At 40.8% G+C, this 19,452-nt stretch overlaps 5 protein-coding genes across 7 annotated transcripts; 2 read left to right on the top strand and 3 right to left on the bottom strand.

Annotated features, from left to right (window-relative positions):
* The first annotated feature begins 783 nt into the window (after window positions 1–783).
* Window positions 784–2,707, top strand: LOC108109354 (alkaline phosphatase). Its single transcript, XM_017217816.2, has 2 exons — window positions 784–903; window positions 963–2,707. Exons 1-2 carry the CDS (start codon window positions 849–851, stop codon window positions 2,543–2,545), a joined length of 1,638 nt encoding a protein of 545 aa, XP_017073305.1. The 5' UTR covers window positions 784–848; the 3' UTR covers window positions 2,546–2,707.
* A 538-nt stretch (window positions 2,708–3,245) lies between these two features.
* Window positions 3,246–8,897, bottom strand: LOC108110485 (ras-like GTP-binding protein RhoL). Of its 2 annotated transcripts, none has more exons than XM_017219574.2 (4): window positions 8,701–8,897; window positions 4,135–4,415; window positions 3,786–3,956; window positions 3,246–3,724 (listed from the first exon to the last, which is right to left on the bottom strand). In XM_017219574.2, exons 2-4 carry the CDS (start codon window positions 4,378–4,380, stop codon window positions 3,569–3,571), a joined length of 573 nt encoding a protein of 190 aa, XP_017075063.1. In that variant the 5' UTR covers window positions 4,381–4,415; window positions 8,701–8,897; the 3' UTR covers window positions 3,246–3,568. The 2 variants fall into 2 exon arrangements, with proteins under 2 accessions (XP_017075063.1, XP_017075055.1); XM_017219566.2 differs by having other exon boundaries at window positions 8,730–8,897.
* Window positions 8,898–10,814: 1,917 nt separating this feature from the next.
* On the top strand, window positions 10,815–12,047 carry LOC108109668. Its single transcript, XM_017218251.2, has 2 exons — window positions 10,815–10,923; window positions 10,979–12,047. The coding sequence occupies exons 1-2, from the start codon at window positions 10,894–10,896 to the stop codon at window positions 11,891–11,893; spliced, it is 945 nt and encodes a 314-aa protein (XP_017073740.1). The 5' UTR covers window positions 10,815–10,893; the 3' UTR covers window positions 11,894–12,047.
* Window positions 12,048–12,057: 10 nt separating this feature from the next.
* LOC108109646 (heterogeneous nuclear ribonucleoprotein M) lies at window positions 12,058–16,500 on the bottom strand. Its single transcript, XM_017218226.2, has 5 exons — window positions 16,341–16,500; window positions 15,609–16,207; window positions 14,482–14,620; window positions 12,447–13,575; window positions 12,058–12,389 (listed from the first exon to the last, which is right to left on the bottom strand). The coding sequence occupies exons 2-5, from the start codon at window positions 16,193–16,195 to the stop codon at window positions 12,334–12,336; spliced, it is 1,911 nt and encodes a 636-aa protein (XP_017073715.1). The 5' UTR covers window positions 16,196–16,207; window positions 16,341–16,500; the 3' UTR covers window positions 12,058–12,333.
* A 263-nt stretch (window positions 16,501–16,763) lies between these two features.
* Window positions 16,764–19,261, bottom strand: LOC108109681 (ras-like protein 1). 2 transcript variants are annotated; one of them, XM_017218287.2, is made up of 4 exons: window positions 18,922–19,261; window positions 18,329–18,666; window positions 17,923–18,179; window positions 16,764–17,864 (listed from the first exon to the last, which is right to left on the bottom strand). In XM_017218287.2, exons 2-4 carry the CDS (start codon window positions 18,465–18,467, stop codon window positions 17,691–17,693), a joined length of 570 nt encoding a protein of 189 aa, XP_017073776.1. In that variant the 5' UTR covers window positions 18,468–18,666; window positions 18,922–19,261; the 3' UTR covers window positions 16,764–17,690. The 2 variants fall into 2 exon arrangements, with proteins under 2 accessions (XP_017073776.1, XP_017073767.1); XM_017218278.2 differs by having other exon boundaries at window positions 18,983–19,261.
* Window positions 19,262–19,452: the final 191 nt, after the last annotated feature.

The following is a 19,452-nucleotide window of genomic DNA, read 5'->3' as shown; positions in this document are numbered from 1 at the left end:
CTCATTGTTTTGATGCTGGCGCTTGCGCCATCTTCTCTCCGAGAATTAACAGATTCAATCCCACGGATTGCCACTCACAGCGGCATTTGGGCGCGTATTTTCAAATGTTTTCTTTTGCTGGACCTTCTGTTAGGGGTAATTAGCCCGCGTTTATGACTTAACTGGAAGACAAAAATAGAAACGAGCACAGCAACAATCATCAACGATCACGTGAAGAACTCGCGTGTTCAAAAAAAGGCAGGCGGATGCGGCAGGCGGATGCGGCAGGCAGACAAATACGAGGCGGGGCGATCTCAAATCGATCGAGACGAGCGGGCGGGCTGGCAGGCAAAAGACGCCGGCAACCTATGATAACGATTCCCGCTGAAAAACATCAGTTTTTAAATAACATCTACAGTGAGAACTCGTAAGCTGAGAAATGGGAAAATTCAGCAACATGCAGCCATCCTAAAGAAACAAATAAAGTGAAGTGCATTTATGTACCGGTAATTACCTTCAAATATTATATTATATCCTGATTTAAAAAGTATGATCAACATTTCCTTACCGTCTACTTTACTCCTTAGCTAGTTTCCTTAGCATGTGCCAAATTGGCTTCTCATCTTTGCCTGAGCAGGTTCTACTGTGAACTGTTGCCTGTGTACAAAACAAAAGCAAAGTACACCCAAGGCAGCGTGCCTTTCCTTTATCACCCGGCGGTCAGGTCGATGGCGGCATAGTGTTATGAAATCTCGGACCTGCCAGCGGAACGCTATAAATATCGCAGGTCTCGTGCTAACGGCTATCAGTGGCTCAAGAAACGTGCAGGCCAACGTACAGCTGGATCAGAAAACCAAAAATACAAAAGGATGAAGCTGCAGTTCTTGTTTTTCCTTAGCCTGAGCGCTCTATTAGCTGGAGGAGGTAAGTACTCATAGTTCGTGGTGATCTGCCTGAAAAATCTAACAAAACTGTACCTGTAGAGACCTCACATGATGCCGAGAGGCGTATGCATCCGGTATTCTCCTTAATGGAATCCGGATCCAATCCATTGGGTGGTCGCTTCAAGCGTGCCATGCCCCAAATCGTTTTCGAAGCCCTCAGGGCAGAGGAGCGTTACGCTGAATACTGGCAGGGATTGGCTGGCCAAACCCTCGATCAGCAATTGGAGAGCAAATTGAAATTGAATACCAAACTGGCCAGAAATGTAATGCTCTTTATCGGAGATGGCATGTCCATACCCACGATCACAGCAGGACGAGTTTACTTGGGCGGCGAGGAGAAGCAGTTTGCCTTCGAGGAATTTCCGTATGTCGGTCTCAGTAAGACCTACTGTGCCAATATGCAGGTGGCTGATTCCGCGTGCACCGCCACCGCCTATTTGGGTGGTGTGAAGGCCAACTACGGAACGATAGGAGTAAGTGCAGCGGTGCAGTTCAAGGATTGCCAGGCACAGGCGCAATCCGCTCATCATGTATCCTCCATTGCGGCCTGGGCGCAAAAACAGGGAATGGCAACGGGCTTGGTCACTACTACATCGGTAACCCATGCCTCACCAGCTGGAGTGTACGCCCACCTTGCCAACAGGAACTGGGAGAATGACGCAGAGGTCGTCAAAGATAATGGTGATCCTGATCTATGCCCAGATGCCGCTGCCCAGCTGATCAATAGCCCTGTAGGTCAGAAACTCAATGTGATTTTGGGGGGCGGTCGAGAGAATTTCCTGCCCAAAAGCGTGACAGATAGCAGTGGAGCACCTGGTCTTCGATTGGATGGACGGAATCTCATCGAGGAGTGGAAGAGTCAGCACACGAATAGTGCTCATTACGTGGAGAATCGCAGAGATTTGCTTAACCTTTCAAATCACACATCTCGGGTCTTAGGGTTATTTGCCCCCTACCACATGGCCTATCATCTGGATGCCGAGCCTACAGAACAACCCACTCTCGAGGAAATGGTTCAGGTGGCCATGGATATCCTGGAACGCCAGAGTGCTGGACGTGGCTACTTTCTGTTTGTGGAAGGCGGTCGAATCGATCATGGACACCATGATACTTTGGCTCTGAGGGCCATCGATGAGACGGCGGAGTTCGACAAAGCGGTAAGATTTGCCAGGAGTCACACGAGCACGGATGATACCCTGATAGTGGTCAGTTCGGATCACTCACATACCATGTCGTTGGCCGGCTATTCCAGCAGAAAGAACGATATCTTCGGGATCAATGACGGGCAGCTGGCGGCGGATGACCTCCCATATGCCACTCTAAGCTATGCCAATGGACCGGGTTATGATAGTAACTATCTGAGAGAAGGCGGTGCCGTGAAGAGAAAGAATCTTAAAGCTATCAATATGAAGAACAAGGACTTTATGTTCCCCAGCACAGTTCCCCTGGCGTCGGAGACCCATGGCGGTGATGATGTGGCAGTCTTCGCCAGTGGACCGTATGCCCAACTTTTTACTGGAGTCTACGAGCAGCACTTCATACCCCACGCCCTCGGTTATGCCTCTTGCCTCAGTGATCGTAACATGTGCGTGGATGGGGGCGTGGCAAGAAGACCACGCTAAGACTTGACCATGGTCAAGGGTTAAGTCGACTATAAGAAGTCTCAGGAATTATTGTATTATTCTCACTAAAGAGAGAAGCTACTAGTTAAGTAATTATTTAAGGGGGTAATAAAATAAATACTAAAAAACTTGAAAAACCTTTCACAAATGATATCGCCTAACATTTTTAAGCGCAAAGAGGCTTTTCCATTTAATAGCATAAACCTTACTTAAACTAATGATATTTGAAGACTACGAAGAATTAAATGGTTGATAATTTGTATTCAAATAAATAATTTGTATACATAATGGTTAAATAAATGAGAAAGTTATGTAAGATAATATAATTATTTAATTATATTAGAAGGTTATACATTTCAACTTTTAAATTTGATAGGTATATTACTTACTTATCGGTAATATCCCGACTGAGTATCGATTGGTCCTGAATCGATAGCTTACGTCCAAGCGCATATGGTTACATTATTACCAAAAGCTTATTTGTGTTACCGATAATCTTTTCAGTGTTGGGTAATAGGCAATATTTATTGGTTTAACTCCATGCTAACTTCACGAAAAACGGTTCGTGCCTGAACTGAATATTTGCTGTTAATAACATATTTAAAATATTTTTTTAAAAGTTAGCATTATAAATTAGAATGCATAGAGAACGAATAAATATAGAGCCATACACAGGTTGTGAAATGAAAAAGAACTGGAATTATTATTGACTAGGGTTTTATTGAAATATACAATGGATTTGCTTGCTTGCCATATAGATTTAAATTCAGTTTCTTATCATTTAATATGTATAATCTTTTCATTTAGTATTATTTTTATTTTTCCTTTTTACAAGTAATGCCCTTTGGTTGAATGTAAAACATACGGTGTTTACACAATTGGCACTTAAAACATAAGCTCTTAACGTTAAATTTTCTACACAGTTTCCTTTTTTGCGAAAAACAAAGCACAAATAATCAGACGAATTAGTAACATAATACATTACGCATAATAACAATATTAAACATTAGGCATAAACTTAATTCACAGTAATGTGCACGATGGCTTGGGCGACGTCTTTGGTTTCCTCTCAACAGCTCGGACTGCCTCCTCAAAGACCTGTTGCAGGTTCTGCTTCTTCTTGGCCGAGCACTCGACCAAGTTGGAGGCGTGAATCTCCTTGCGCAGTCGCTTTCCCTCCTAAAAAATATTTTCAAATATTAGCATACAAATCTTGAAATTACTTCAAATATCAACTAACCTGTGTGGTCACGAACTTCTCCGAGTTGGGGATGCGCAAGTCCAGCTTGGTGCCCACCAGCACCACGGGAACGTGGGCGGAGAAATGACGGATCTCCGGCCACCACTTGCTCTTCACGTTCTCGAACGAGGTGCGACTGCTGATCGAATAGCACAACAGGAAACAGTTTGTCTGGAGGGGGAAAAGCAAACACACAATCGATTAGCAACGGTTAAGTTTAAGATACAAATTAGTTCCACACAGAGAAAAAATACAATCTAACAACCTAATAAATTAGTTTTCATAAGAAATCTAAAGTTTTCCATTGGTTGTTTTGGCGTTTATTGTTATTCCCTGCTGTTATACTCACATTTGGATAGCTCAGAGGTCGTAATCTTTCGTAATCCTCCTGCCCGGCAGTATCCCAGAGGGTCAGATTATAATCCCGATCGTCAACGGCTATGTTGCAGGCGTGATTATCAAACACTGTGGGTATATACTCCTCGGGAAACTCGTTCTGTGTGTAGGTTATCAGCATGCAGGTTTTGCCCACCATACCATCGCCCACGATGGTTATTTTCAGCGGGCGCGGGCTCTTCGATATGTTCGCCGTCATTCCCGATTATTTTGTTGGTCTTTGTTGGTAAAGAACTGCAAAAGAGGGCAACAAAATAGAGGCGTCACTAAGGCTGCTGGCTTGACAGATTGCAACATTTGGTGGCAGATGTTGGTGCCTTGTGTTTATCTTGGCGCACCCACACATTCATCCTGCGACTGAGGCAACCGGAAATCTCCAGGCCTTGCCTGTAGCTTACTTTACTTTCAATATTTGCAGAATAAAGCAGAAATCTGAATATTATAAGAAGCACTCCTATCTATCCAAATAAATTCTTTAAAAGATTGAGTAAGCAGGAAATATTACTGAGTAAAAATAAATAAAGTGACAATGATAGTTCTTAATAAAATTTCAAAATAATTACTAAAAACATATTTAAGCTTAAATTTATTATTGTCACAGAAATATCTATTCTAAGAATTCTATTATTATAAGAATGGTATTTATTTGTTTTGTTTGTTGTTTTCAAGAATTATTAATATTATTTCATAACTTTTCATTCTCCAAAGAAACTAAGTTCTTAAAAATATAAAAGTTATTTTTGTCCACTACTTGAAACAAAAAAAATAGCCACCTGCAATAGTCTCATTGGTCATACAACCCATATCGCTCTTCAAGTTCAAAACTTTTTAATCTAATCGCCAGAACAACAAGAAACAGAGCAATTTGAGCTTTTCGAGTGGCCAACTTTGGAGTGGAGTTCATCAAGCGCAATTGATTCTGCGAAATCTCTAATGGAAATAAATGTGCTTTTATGGCTCTCGGCGCTTATATAACAATTAAATAAAGGCCGGGCTTAAAACTAATAGACTTTCACCATCTGTCTAGCGACAAAAACAAAGTCACAAAACCGCATTTGTTTCATAAATGTTTCTTTTTTAATTAAAACTGGTTTCGTCGGTTGGTTTCCAGTTGACCCAAAACATAAACTAGATTTCCCTACCCAGCCTCCAAAATCCAAAAATCAAAAGACTTTTGCCCGATTTACATTTGTGTATGTGCGAAGAGATGCCGTTAGGTATTCCATATTGTGACTGGAGATTCTTGGGGTCTCCGCTTAAGCAGAAAACTCATACGAATACCAGGAATTATTCACTGTTTGGTGTATGAGTCATCGCGGACACTTGTTGATGTCTCGCAACCACACACAGTTCATTTAATTGCGAATCTCGGTTGTGGCAGCGTTTTATTAGAAGAGCTAGACCACAGGTCTTTGTTTGATGAGTCATCGAAATGGAAATGACACGATCCTACCCACACCAAAATTTTCAACTTTAAGCGCAGCAAGCTGCATCTCAAGATAATGAAAAAATAAAAACAGAAAAACCAAAACCGGTTACATTGTGACATTCATCAGCATTTTACAGTTCAACGGGATTTCAATATCAAACTTGATAAGAGTCGGAACAAAATTTATGTATATTTTGGTGAAATCATTACACATTTTTCCATTGTAAGAATAGAGAAATTATTTTTTTTATATATCTACATACTTCCTACATTGCTATGGAGCAAAATAAATACTGAGAAAATTCATAATCATATGAGACATTTTAAATGGTTGTCAACTTGACATAGAATTTTTATGCTTTACGAAGGGGGCGCATGCGTGAGTAATAAACATAAAATGCTTTATTGGCACGCGATCTACAGATGTTGAACTTTGACTGGAAGCACTTTGATGCTTCGGTCAACGCAATTAAGTCTAATCATTGATGGGAGTGGGGTCTTCTGATGGGGTTAAGTGATATTCTCGGTTTTTTTCTGATTCTGCATAAGTTTTAAATGTGGAATCTTATTTGCAAACACTTCCTGAAGAGCACTAAAAGCTGGGGCAATAAAAATGCATATTTTATGTGTTATACATTTGATTGAAGAATATTAAGGCCAACGATTAAGTTTATAACATATTATATTCCAATTTTGTTAGAATGACGTTACCAAAATTTGTTTCGGATGAGTTCGTGCAAGGCAACAAAAATCCGCAAATAGAAACTGTTTCGTTTCTTTTTTTTTGGCCAAATTAGTAAACAAAACCATCTGAACAATCGACCATTAGGTAGCCACCAGCGCCAAAATTAAAATGAAAAAAAAAACAACAAACTTGGCCAGAGGAGAAACAACGAAACTAAATAAACAGCACACTTTTGTTTTGGCCTCTTTGGACGCATTTTAAATTATTATAAACAAACAGCTTTGGGTGCTGTTTTTAGTGACTACAGAAAAGTGCAAATAATTAAGTCCCAATGCTACCGAATTTTTCTATTTATACAACCAGCTGATTAAGCAATACCGAGGAAAGGAGCTCGTGAATGAGTTGGAAATTCCAAAATGTAAACTTTGTGGATTAAAAAACAGGTGTGTTTGTGGTAGGGGAAAAATCGAATAAATTTCCAGGAAACAGCCAACTGAATGCCAATCAATATACCCCTTGTTACCCTATACATGGTGCATCATAACTTATTCATTTCTATCAGTTCTGGAGAGTAGCGGAAACTCTTTATCAACTGAAATTGTTATATCAGGCTCGGTTTGAAATTAATACACATAATAAATTATTAAAACATAATTGCTTCGCTTTTAATACACTCTTTTGAATTATGAAGTGCACATGGCCTGCAGTCCGTGAACATATTATTCTGGTTCTTTGTTATCGCCATGGCCTCTTGTAAACTTTTCATATCAAGTTACAGACTCGTCGTTCTTCGTCGTCTTGTTCTCGTTCTCGGAAGACTTGCCACATTTCACACTCTCTCTTTCTTTGCATTGTATACCGATGATTTCCCAAGATGAAAAAGGTCTCAAGCTTTTATTTGACTTAATACGACACTTCTGCACTATAGCTGAGATTCATATGCAATTCAGTTGGGTTACTACAGTTCAACCCTCGTCTTTGTGGCCTCTTATCAGCGTCTTCTTCAATAAATGGGTGCATCATTCAATACGAAGACTGTTTCAGTTTTGTCCTCATATATTAAATCATCCATAAATAAATAAGTTACACAAAGGCGGTTTGTCCGTTAGTGAATAAGTGAATTATGTCAATTATGTGATCATTTTCACAAGTGTGGATCATCGGTCTGTCAAGCTATCGCAAGAGTCTCAAACTTTGACGTCTCAAAAGAATTTTAATGACGAATAATTAAAGACGTCAGCAGGATAAGCAAACATTTTTTAGAAGATTTTACTGTCATATCTCTCTCTTTTAAGAAACCAAGAGTTGATTTATAATGGAATATAACATAAAGATATTATATCAGAACAATGCTTAAAATAAGCTTTTATTAAAAAAGAGTCCGTTGTACAAGAGCCATAAACTTAATCTTCCCACCCGAAACCAGAATGAATTGGTACTCTAAATCGTCTATATAGGTACATTTCTATATAGAGAACTAGTCAACCGACATCGGTGCACAGAAAGTTTTATTCAGGTCTGCTTCTTGTTGCGAAAAAATATACGAATCGTATATGTGAGTGTATTTTTATGGTTCCTCGCATGAGTTTTCGTATTTAATAAACTGATTAGATAAGATAGATGTCGGTGTACATAGGGAATTGGACTTGAAAGAGCAACGGCGATAAGTGGAACCATGGCGAAAACCAATGGTTACCTGGACAATAGTAAATGAAGCGAATCCAGAATCTAATGGTGTACCCAGAGCAGATTGCAAGGGCACGCGCTGCCAATTAGTTAAATTAATTGAGGTTAATACGGAGTGTTTATTGTGCCATAGGTCGGAATGAATTGATTAGCGATATTATGGATTGAACATTGGGGGATGAGGCCTGGGACCCGCCATTCACGTACTCTGTTTCCTGTGATGGCCTTTAAATGGCTGTGTAACCATATAATTGTTTGTTAACTAAAAATGGTAACGAACCCATTTTGGTGGATATACCCAATCGAGAATCAAATCGAGTGTGAGATCCCCAAGAGAATGGGAGAACCCCAGAATAGCGAGAGAGCAAGAGAGTAAGTGAGTTAGGATCGTAAGCTGTTTGGCATTCCAGAGCCTACAGATGGAACGTATCGGGGAAGGGTTGGTGGGGGCGGTGACGTGAGCGCCATACAAAGTGACTCAGGTGATAAAGAAAAGATCACGAAGCTAACTCCGCCACCGATCTATGCTAACAGTTTTTACACCAAAGATAAGTATTTGTTGTTTATTATAATCACTGGGGCGAACAAAACCACTGAGCTCCCACACCATCACAAGGTCACTGGGTGTTCATCAACCCATCCTATGTCTAGCTCACTTTTAGGAGGGGATAAACTTAGTGGTTTCTTAGTATCCGTAGTTAATTTTCACAAGCACGTACTTATAGATACTAGGTTTTTGTACCCGTACTTTTTATTCGTATTATTTGCAAATAATCAATCGAACAACACGTCTGGCGATGACGTGCGAACCTGATCGTCGGAGGAGGAGATTACTCGAACTGACGGCGGCGAGAGTATAAAACCGGATAAACAAACAACCACAACCGATCGCTCGCGATGTCGTCAAACAACTGAGCTCACGAACCTGCTACGATTTGTTACTCGCAGTTCGAGTATCCCACAGATACCCGAAAGAGTGTACTGAACGAGGAGAGTAAGTTTCGGAGCAGCTCTCTCAGATTTTAGCTCTTGGTCTCTACTTGGTCTTATCAATCTTAGAAGGGGTTGATACGATGCCTTTTAAGGATTTTGGGTTCGATGGAGCTTAGACTGTAAATACAACCAATGGAAGAGAAGAATCTACAAGTTACTAATGAGTAACCGGAAGAAAACTATTTGATTTCCCCAAGGCACGCCTTACTAATAGTAGCATATTTTTTGTTATAGTTCCGAGTTCACAATTTCAAAATTTACATTTTTTAAAATATAGTTTCCCCTATAAAACTGAGCTTAAGAGTTAAAAAAATCATTTCGTTTCTTATAATAAAAAAAAACCATATTCCTGCATTCTATTTCAATTCATTTGCTTTCTGAAAATAGGTGCTCTTAGTAATGCTCTGAGTAAGTCAATCTTAAACTTACAATTTGTGAGTAACGCGAGCATCTGGAGGAAAAACAATTACAATTATGTTTTCCAAATCCTCTTGCATAATATCCGCACTAGAACACAAATAGTATGAGCAATTAATCAACGACATTCAGCTAGTGCGTGCCGCCAAACTCAGGCTTTATGTTTGGCCGATGTAAGGGTAATTATACGAAAACCGCCTTACGAGTATGGCTACAGCTACTTATAAATGAGTTCAATTAAGCGACACGTTGATGGAGCATTACATTAATTAGAATTACCACTGCACTGGGCATGTCACTCCCTTTTAAAGGGATAAAGGCCAAGTGGCAAAGGTTACGACCTAAAAAGTCAGGCGGTCTCACCAAAGGGAAGACACGGAAAATTATTAATAAATATGAGTATGCAGCAGTGCCAATTAGGTACAGCTTCTTATATCGGCACATGAGCAACATGTGTGCTCCTTTCTTCTAGAAGACTCTTGAAGAAGATTATGTTGCCCAAAAATGTAAGCAGGTGCGGCTCCAAGAGGCACTTATAGAAACAATTCAATCTGGCTGGGAAAATTGCATGGCTCCCAAGGTTGTAGGGTAAGGAGCTCCTTGCTCCTCGCGACAAAGAATCAAATTCGCCGATGGAAAAGGGCGACTAAGAATAGCAAAGGGCGACGCCAGATAATATTGCAATGAGTTTCCATTTCCCGTTTCCGGTCGGGCTTTTCTGCCAGCTGAGCCAAGCGGATTGGTCCGGATCGCGGGGGTTGGAGTGCACGGTTGCTATTTCTGAACAGCACTCATATATTATATCTTATCTCGTGTACGGGGTCTGCAACGGCAATTCATGGGGTGAGAGCTGGAGTGACAGAAACAAATATTACGAGATCCAATAACAATCGTGGAAACCCATAAGTGTTTTTAAATATAATGCGGCTTATAATGTGCACTAGTAGTGGGAATTGTCCATATACGATTGGTACCGCCTCACCTTTAATTTAAACTACCAATAACTTTAACATTTGGCATAGTTAATCAAACTTAAAGGACTGATCTTTAAGGATGCATTCTGAAATTATGTTTCAGATAAACGTCCAACTAAAAATAAAACTAGCAATGAAAATAATACATACTATAAAATTACTAATATACCTTTTTAACTTTAGGAAAAACCCTTTTAATTTATTTTTTTAATTTTTTGAAAAATCCGGTTTTATAATGGAAATCGTTGGTATTGGCCAAATAGATGACAGTATTCAGTTAATTTAAAATACTTTTTTTTAAGGTTTTAAATAGTTTACAATAAGCTGAAAAATAAAAATTGCTGTAATATTTAAAGAAAATTAAACAAAATCGATTTAAAATTAGTCTTACCAAAAATAATATCTTTATGTCAATTATCGTGTCACGACGTGCAAGGCAGTTGAGCAATCGATAACTTTCGTAATTGCTCACCACTAACAATTCGGGGTGTTCACAACAGAGTTAATTTTTTTTCAAAATCTACGAAAATGCCCGAAAGCGACGTGACTAAAATGAAGGTAAGTCTATCGGCACAACAATTCGAATAACTGGAAGTTATTTTGCTCTTTCCAGGTGGCGGATCTGAAGCGCGAGCTAAAGCTTCGGGGCCTCACTGTAAACGGCAATAAGACGGAACTGCAGGACCGCCTGCAGACTGCTCTGTTGGAGGGAGACATTTCTCTGGAGGATTCGGCCATAGCAGATGCCATTGACGACGACGATGTATCCTTAACTGACGAGGATGAACACAAGCTGCTGGGCGACGAGAACGACGATGAGCTGCTGAAGAGCCCGGTTAACACACCAACAACTCTGGCCATACCGGATTTACTGGCAGAGGATAAGACGGCAGTGGACTCAGTGGCAGCTGTACCTGCCAAGAAAATAGTTCTCAAGAGAAACAATTCCCAGCAACCAATAGGCACGGCGGCCAGCACGGGGACAACGCCTTCTAAGGAGAACGAGGCGCCGACAACTACTGCTGGCAATTCCACCGAGGAAACTCCAATCAAGAAGCACAAGCCAATTGTGGTTGGACCGAAAACTGACGGTGAAAAGCCATCTGGCGAAAAGAAACTCACCCAACTTACCGCCCAAGAGCGTTTAGAACTAAGGGCAAAGAAATTTGGCATTACACCAGCAGCAGCCCCAGCTGTCGCCGCCACTGCTGTTACAGTTGCTACAGCCATAAATAAGTCCTCGAGCGCCTCCATTACAGCTAACAAGGGCAACAAGGAGACGGAGGAACAGCAGAAGGAGGCACTCAAAAGACGTGCTGAACGTTTCGGTTGCGTAGTGCCCGAAAAAACACCAAAATCATCGGTAGATGAGCGCCTACAGAAGAGGAAGGAACGTTTTGGAGGAGCATCAGCTTCCGAAGCCACCACGACGACCACCACAACAGTATCGAAGGACGCCTGGTCAGAGAAAGCCCGAGCTCGCTTGGAGAGATTCAAAACATCTTCTGCCGCAGCAGCCACCAAATAATGCCACAAGATCGAATTATTTAAGCAGGCAAATACAATTGTAAATCATTTCCGACGTAGGAAGAAAATATGCATCCACATATAGAACCACAAAGCCACCAATGCTTGTAGTAATTAAGAAAAACTTCAATAAACGTACACTAAAAAACCGAAAACTTTCAGGCGTTTACATAATTTTATGGGTTTTAATCGACTTAAAATTGGGGCTTGTTTTTGGAACGTCAATTATCATAATATTAGTCTGTATAATAATATGCGTAAAATATATATATAAATGTTATACAAATGTGTGGGTGCATTCGCTTAGATGAGCTCTTCGTATCTTCGATTTCCATAAATCCGATAATCTGCAGCGTGAATTACATAAAATCGGGTATTGGTCAATGCTTAAAGTGTTGATTTGCTCCAAGGTCCGACGAATTCGGAAATTATTTGCTTGACTTAAAAGTAAGTTACTTTAATGTTGCGCCCATCCAAACGAGAGCCATCCATAAGCGCTGTAAAGATAGTTTAATTAAGCTATGTAAAGAAATAATTTTTTAAATATAATTTACCTATGGCAAGTTCGGCATCGCGCTCCTTAAAGAATCGCACAACGCCTACATCATTGCCCCGGATTTCGGCAAACTTAACATCCCCAATCTCACGGAACTTGTCGCGCAACGTCTGCCAAGTGCAGCTCATTGGAACGTTCTTAATAATTATGGTATCCGACTTGCGGGACACACCTCCAGCATTATTCGAGCCAACATTGGAGTTGCCCACATTGCCGCCTCCACCGTAGATGTCCAACGGGTTGCCCGAATTGTAATCGTTTCCGTCAACATTGCCTCCTCCGTTGCCGCCGCCAACTCCGCCCGAGCTGCTGTAGGCATTGTATCCAACGTTGCCGGATACTCCACCACCACTATAGTTATTACCGGAGCTGTAGTTATTGCCACCACCGGTGCCGCCGCTGCTATAGTTATTTGAAAGACCCACATTGCTTGGGGGCAGGTTATCATCATTGGCAGAGTTGCCCAAATTAAGACCCAGGTTGCTTAGTGACGAAGTCAGCAAGGGGTTGGACAAGTTTCCTCCCTGGTTACCAAGATTGCCAACCACGGCGGCCAACAGGCTTGGATTAAGATTGTTTAAGTTTAATCCGCCGGTACCAGAATTATTGCCCAGACTGGGCTTCTGCACTGGAGCCACAGGCGATGGCTGAACAGCAGCATGGTTGCCAAACATCACGCCGGTCAAGTTGTTTAAAAGATTGGTGGTGGCGTTGCTCACGGCGTTGTTGTTGGGCTGGCTACCCACCGATCCAAGCTGAGATACTTGCTGCGGGTTGCCAAGCAACTGGCCTTGGCTCTGACCACCGTTGGGCAGGTTGTGAGCCACATCCTTAAGCGGCTCTCCGTTGAGTCCCAGACCAATACCAACACCACCCAAACCCTCGGGCAGCTTCACGCCTTCGTTCTTGTCCGGAATGCGGTCCAGGCGAACAGTCATTCGACGATCAAAAAGCATCTGGCGATCCAACATTGAGATGGCTTGAACAGCCTCTACTGGATGGTCGTATTCGATCACAGCAAAGCCGCGGCTATTGCCTTCCTTGTCCAATGAAAGCTCTACGCTCTGCACCTTGCCGGCCAGCTTGAAGACCTGCTTGAGCTTCTTGTTGTCCACCTTGTAGTCCAGCTGGGGAAATTTAAAAGATAGATTAGCAATGTGTCAATCTGATGGCTTAGCCACTGAAATTAATCCGGAAGATAACCATGTTGATTTAAGCCGCTGTCTTTGACAAAACCATGCTGTAAAACTATGCTGTCGATAGATAAGAATCGTAGGAGAGTCGCTCCATCACAGTTGCACAGAAACCGAATGTAATAGCCCAAGATGACATTGAATTTTCCAATACCTGTAAAACTGCTTCATATTTATAACCCATATACATAAAAGAAGTGGACTTCGCGAAAAACGTGAGGAGCACGAAAAAGGCAAAACCAACAAGTCATAAGGAAGTCGCCATAGTCATTACTGCTGCAAACGTACCAATCCGTATTAAACAAGAAAACCAAAATAAAATTGTATTCCAAATGAAGATTATTTTACCAGCCCAATTTTAATTTGCCACACAAGTCATTAGAAAGGAGTAAAGTTCACCCAATGTTTGCAATGCCATAATGAACCTAACAAAGGGCCACGTACAGGTATTCATTTTTCGAAAATAAAAGGGGTTTTGAACATGAAATTTTTCGAGTCTTTAGTGTTTTTCCCAAGTCTATGGAATTTCACACAGTCAGGTTTTAACACATTAAATAATATAACGTGTGCTCCCACACACGTGTATACATCATCGCAAAAGAAAGGAACTTATGTCGAAAAAGGTAGGACTCTGAGGATTGTTGTACATATTTAACAGTCGGCTTAGATACAATAAAGACAACTAAACAGTTCTCTCCCTGAGGATGTGCCCTTCTTGGGTTATAAATACGAAGCAGAGGCCCCGTAACAAGAACAAAACGCAGCATATTTGTAGTGTCGTCCGGTTCAGTTGTATACTATACATAGGATTATTGGAATTTTATATTACGATATACTCACATTAGCAACAAAAACCTTATTATGCAAAGGTCCACTTATGCCAAGACTCTCCAAAAACGAAGCAGAAAGCCCATATAAATTGTAATTCGACGAATTATTATAATCATTTGACATCATGTTAAAATTATTACGCCCAGATCTAGAAAAAGAGAAGCCAAATTTCCAGAGAAAAATAACAAAAAGCACAAGTGGTAAGCTTCAGCTACGGAAGAGTAGGATGCCAAGAGAGCCGCAGAATCTTCATACACGTTCAATAGCTTATCCAACTTGGTTATAGTTTACTTTGATATCTTTATACTTGAGTCTGATTCATTTCTTTACGTTCTATGCAACTTCAAATGCAAGCAAACACTCTGATGTAATCTCACATTTATAAAAAACGTTGAAAATGTCTCCAAAGTGTACAAAATTTTAATGCTTTGATCAGCCATCAACTATTTACACCCAAAGAGGTATAAAACCCAAACAAGACAGTTCGCTGATAACTAAATGGTCTTCGGTTGAAATCCCATACAGAAATCAAAGTGTTTTTATAGCACCAAATATGTTCTAACTTACTGGAACCTACAACTCCTAACGAATGCATGCTAATAATCCATGTTTTTTACCAATTAAGAAATGTATACCATTTGCAAATAAATAATTTGTAAATAGATTAGATCAGCGACTGGTTAATAAATACAAATGCCGGACTTAGGAATTTCGAAAGAATGAATGAACTTGCCTTTCATACGAAAACCTAAAGGAACCTCAGCAAACTTTGCCTTCGAATGTTATTCATCTCCACTTTAGATGCAATACTAAAAAACATATACCCTACTCGAAAATGCCTTAAATTGAATAAATTTGTTCGTACAAAAAATTGTTTTAAATGCAGGAATAAGATAAAGGAAATCTTTGGTAATAAATACAAAAACGACAACTGTCAAACTGATTAATTCATTTCAATACTGAAACGTTTGCCACATCGTTGATAAATAAATACTTCAAGACATTGCCAGCTGGGAAGTCTGTGAAAATCAGGTAATTTATGAGTGCTACGAACTCTGCTTTCCTGGTCCAGAAAATTGGAACAATGTACATACATACATATGCATATAGGATATTAGCATAGAGGGGGTACTCACAATCTGTCGTCGTCTCTACGAGAGAAACCGCGATCACGGTCATCCATGTGGTCACGGCCACCGCCTCCTCCTCCACCTCCGTTGTTGCCACCATTGCCTCCTCCACCTCCGCCACCGCCACCTCCGGCTCCGTCGCGTACAATGCGGCCATATTGATCGCGCTGCTCGCCGTGATCCTCTTTAACCACGAGTTCGCGACCATTCACCTCGTAGCGGTTCATCTTCTCCATGGCCTTCTGAACATTCTCTGGATCCTTAAACTCTACTATGCCACAACCACGTGCCTTGCCGCTTTCGTCGAAGAATAGCTGGACGTACTCAATAGAGCCAACGATGCGACGGAACAGATCCTTCAGATCCTGCCAGCGGTAGTCGTACGGAATGTTCGAAATATAGACGCGACAATTGCGACGTTCGCGGCTGCGGTCGCGAACACTGTTGTTGCCACTGCCAGCTCCGCCACCGCCTCCCTGGTTTCCACCGGCGTTTCCATTGCCATCAGCGTCCGAGAAACGGGAGCCACGCGGCCCACGTCCACGACGATCGCGTTCCTTCTCACGGTTTTCTACGGAGTTGCCTGCGTCCATTTTTATTTCCGACTGCAATTTAACCCAAAATGTGTTTGCAATATTTGTATGTATAGTACAAGCCGAGTCGGCGTCGACGAAAACAAAATGGCGACCGCAGTTTGGATTTTGCGAATTGATGTTCTTTTCAAGCGTTTTAACTTACCTTTAGATTGATAGTCAAGCTCGGGATTACTTGCTTTTATTCCTATGCTTAAAGTTTTGCTTATTACGCAAAATCAATTTTTATGAATTTAGAATTTTCGATGCGAGCACGACAAATTATTTCTTTTGACAGAGCTCATTCGATAGCCCTAACAATGACTTTTTGATCAAGCTATCGATAGTGCCGAAAGATTTTAGATTTTATCGATGACTATCGAACGTTTTGAAATTTTTTTTGGTATATCGCATATTTGTTTTTACGCGCGCAACATACTCTTTCATATATATTTTAAACTGGATTTATCCCAAATTTTAAAAAATGATTTAAGTAGTTATCTTTATTTCTATTTTTTAATTTTCTTATGTAGTTTTTTGACAAAAAAAAATCCCAAATATGTAGTAAGTGAATGAAAAGCACATTAGATAAATAGTACACACAATCGATTTATTTCGTTCCTTTTTGTATGGCAAAAATTAATACAAAAAATTAAATATTAAATGTATGTATGTATGTATAAAAAGCTTAAAGCAAACTATATAATGTAAATTTAATTGGCTGCTTGTTTTCTCTCCGATTTATCTGTCAGTATGGGTAAGTAGTTAGAAAGGCATATCTCAAAACTTATAGGGATATTAATTTCATCATCGTAGCACCACAAAAATGTGTCTAACTGAACATAAATCTAGTTTTCGGGCTTGCAAATTTAATTATTTTGTGCGAAAATTTCTGTGAGCTTATCGGTTTTTTCTCTAATGATGAATACTAATGGAATTCCGGTCGTGCGTGTGTGCGGAAAAAAGATTGTTTACTTTAGGGTTAAAACCAAATGATAACGGGGACTTACAATTCACAAAATTGGTTTACGTCGCGATTTGGATTTTAGCACGGATTATCTGGTAAAGTACAAACAACATAGAATCAAGTTTAGTGCTGGTTGAAAACAAACGGATATAGCAGCTGAACCAAGGCAGTTACAACAGTATTCATAGTTTTTATGTAGAGGTACATATTCATTTTCATTTTCGATTTGCTTCGTTCGTTTTTGTTTGTTGTTATTGTTAATACTCTTAAAAGGGCGCCTCGCAGCCTTTCAAACGACACAAAACACACACACACTCACAAAATCATTTCGACGTACATAAAACTCTAGTTACTTAAATTAATTACAATTTCTTTCTTTTTATCTGACAATTGCACCGACCAACACGCTCCAACATGTGTGTGTTTTTCGCATTGTGTCCAAAATGGACATTTGAATCCCGAGACGATCAGCAATCCGCCGACGCACATACAGACAAACAGGCGACATTTGAAGAAATAAAAAGTGAATAATAACCGATGCGCGGCCGTTTAGAGCATTTTACATTTAAATCTACGATTCGGCTTATTCATTTTGCGGCCCCTTCGTCCCTTGTTGTCCTTATCCTTGCGGATTTCGCGCACCAGTGTGTAAAATGCATCGTCCACGCCCATGCGCGTCTTGGCGGATGTCTCAATGTATGGAATGCCGTACTGTTTGGCCACCTACGGATCATAATGATGAATAAAAAACCCGTTGGCAATTTTAAATTCCTGTACCCACCTCTCTTGCCTGCTCGTTGTTCACGTTCCACGAGGCTAGATCACATTTGTTACCCACTAGCACCATGGGCACCTCCTCGGCATCCTTCACGCGTTTGATCTGCTCACGGTAAGTGCCGATATCCTCAAAGGATTTCGCACTGTTAACGGCAAAGACCAGCAGGAAGCCCTCACCGGTTCGCATATACTGATCTCGCATTGCCGAATACTCCTCTTGGCCAGCGGTGTCCAGAATGTCCAGAAGGCAGGTCTCTCCATCTGCAAGGGAACAGAAGAGCATTAGAATTGGGGAATCATTTATGACTGTTCTCGATTTCAATATGGTGTGTTTATTCAGTCTTTCTATCTTGATAGAAGGAAAACCCAAACTCTTTCGTATTGTAGGATATAGATTTTGTAGTACTCACCGATAACCACTTGCTTTCGGTAAGAGTCTTCGATTGTGGGATCATATTCGTCAACAAAATGGTTCTGGATAAGCTGGATGGTGAGCGCGGATTTGCCCACGCCTCCGGCACCAACGACGACCAGTTTGTATTCCGTCATTTGTTTTTGGCGTCCGTGTTCGATTGGCCGTAGTCGCAGTCGCAGTTGCAGTTGCAATCGCAGTCACAGTCTCTCTCTCGCGATCGATGCTTTACTCTTTTTTTCGAGCGCCCGCAGCTGCAGTCTCTCTCTCCGTGCGCTTGTTCGTATGTGTCTGTGTGTGGGTGAGTGAGTGTATATGTTTGTCTATGTGTATGGGCTGCAAGTGGAGTAAATTATTAATTAAGATTGATTAAAATAAATTAAACGCATAATTAGACAGGAATTAATGCACGCCACTGAGTCACTGGCTCTCACTCGCACACACGCACTGCATGCACACAGCCAGACGGGCAAAAAGAGAAAAAAAAGTGATCAATGACTCAAACTAAAAATTAAACTCAAGCGCTGCAGGCACTTAATAAAAACCATATGTCTAACTCTCACAGTTAGTAACTAGGCTAGAATTTATTACTTAGTTGGATGTGTTTTCAATGCTTTTCTTTATTTTTCTTTTGCCTGCCGGGGCTTCGGACCTTCTTTGTTGCTGCCTTTTCAGCTAGCTCCTCCTTGTTTTTCCGCTCCTTTCTCCCTCTCTCTCTCGCGCGCGGCGTAGTTGCTGGGTCGCGTTTCACGTCACGTTCGCGGTTAACGGTACGGCAGGCGGTACTTCTCAATTGCACGTCTTTTAATTATTATGCAGTAATTGCAATTAACAACGCAGGAAAACAATAAATTCGTATGTGAAATGTAGATGAAATCTAGGCTGTCAGTGTTGCCAGAAGGCAGAACGGCTTTATAAACCTAATCGTGAATAACCTAAAAAATCCAGTGAAAAAACGATCTGGTAACAGCGAAGTAAACTAATGTGACCAGGTCATAAAAAGTAGACAGCTATAGAATTCGGCTGTTATCAATTTAAAAATTTTCGCATTTACTTAATCTAATCTGCGAATAACACAAGAGCTTAACACTTGTCATAACCCGTGACAGGCATGAGAATTAT

This window comes from Drosophila eugracilis, unplaced genomic scaffold (assembly GCF_018153835.1).
Source record: "Drosophila eugracilis isolate 14026-0451.02 unplaced genomic scaffold, ASM1815383v1 contig_47, whole genome shotgun sequence".
Taxonomy (NCBI): domain Eukaryota; kingdom Metazoa; phylum Arthropoda; class Insecta; order Diptera; family Drosophilidae; genus Drosophila; species Drosophila eugracilis.
This window is presented reverse-complemented; position numbering and strand designations above follow the sequence as displayed.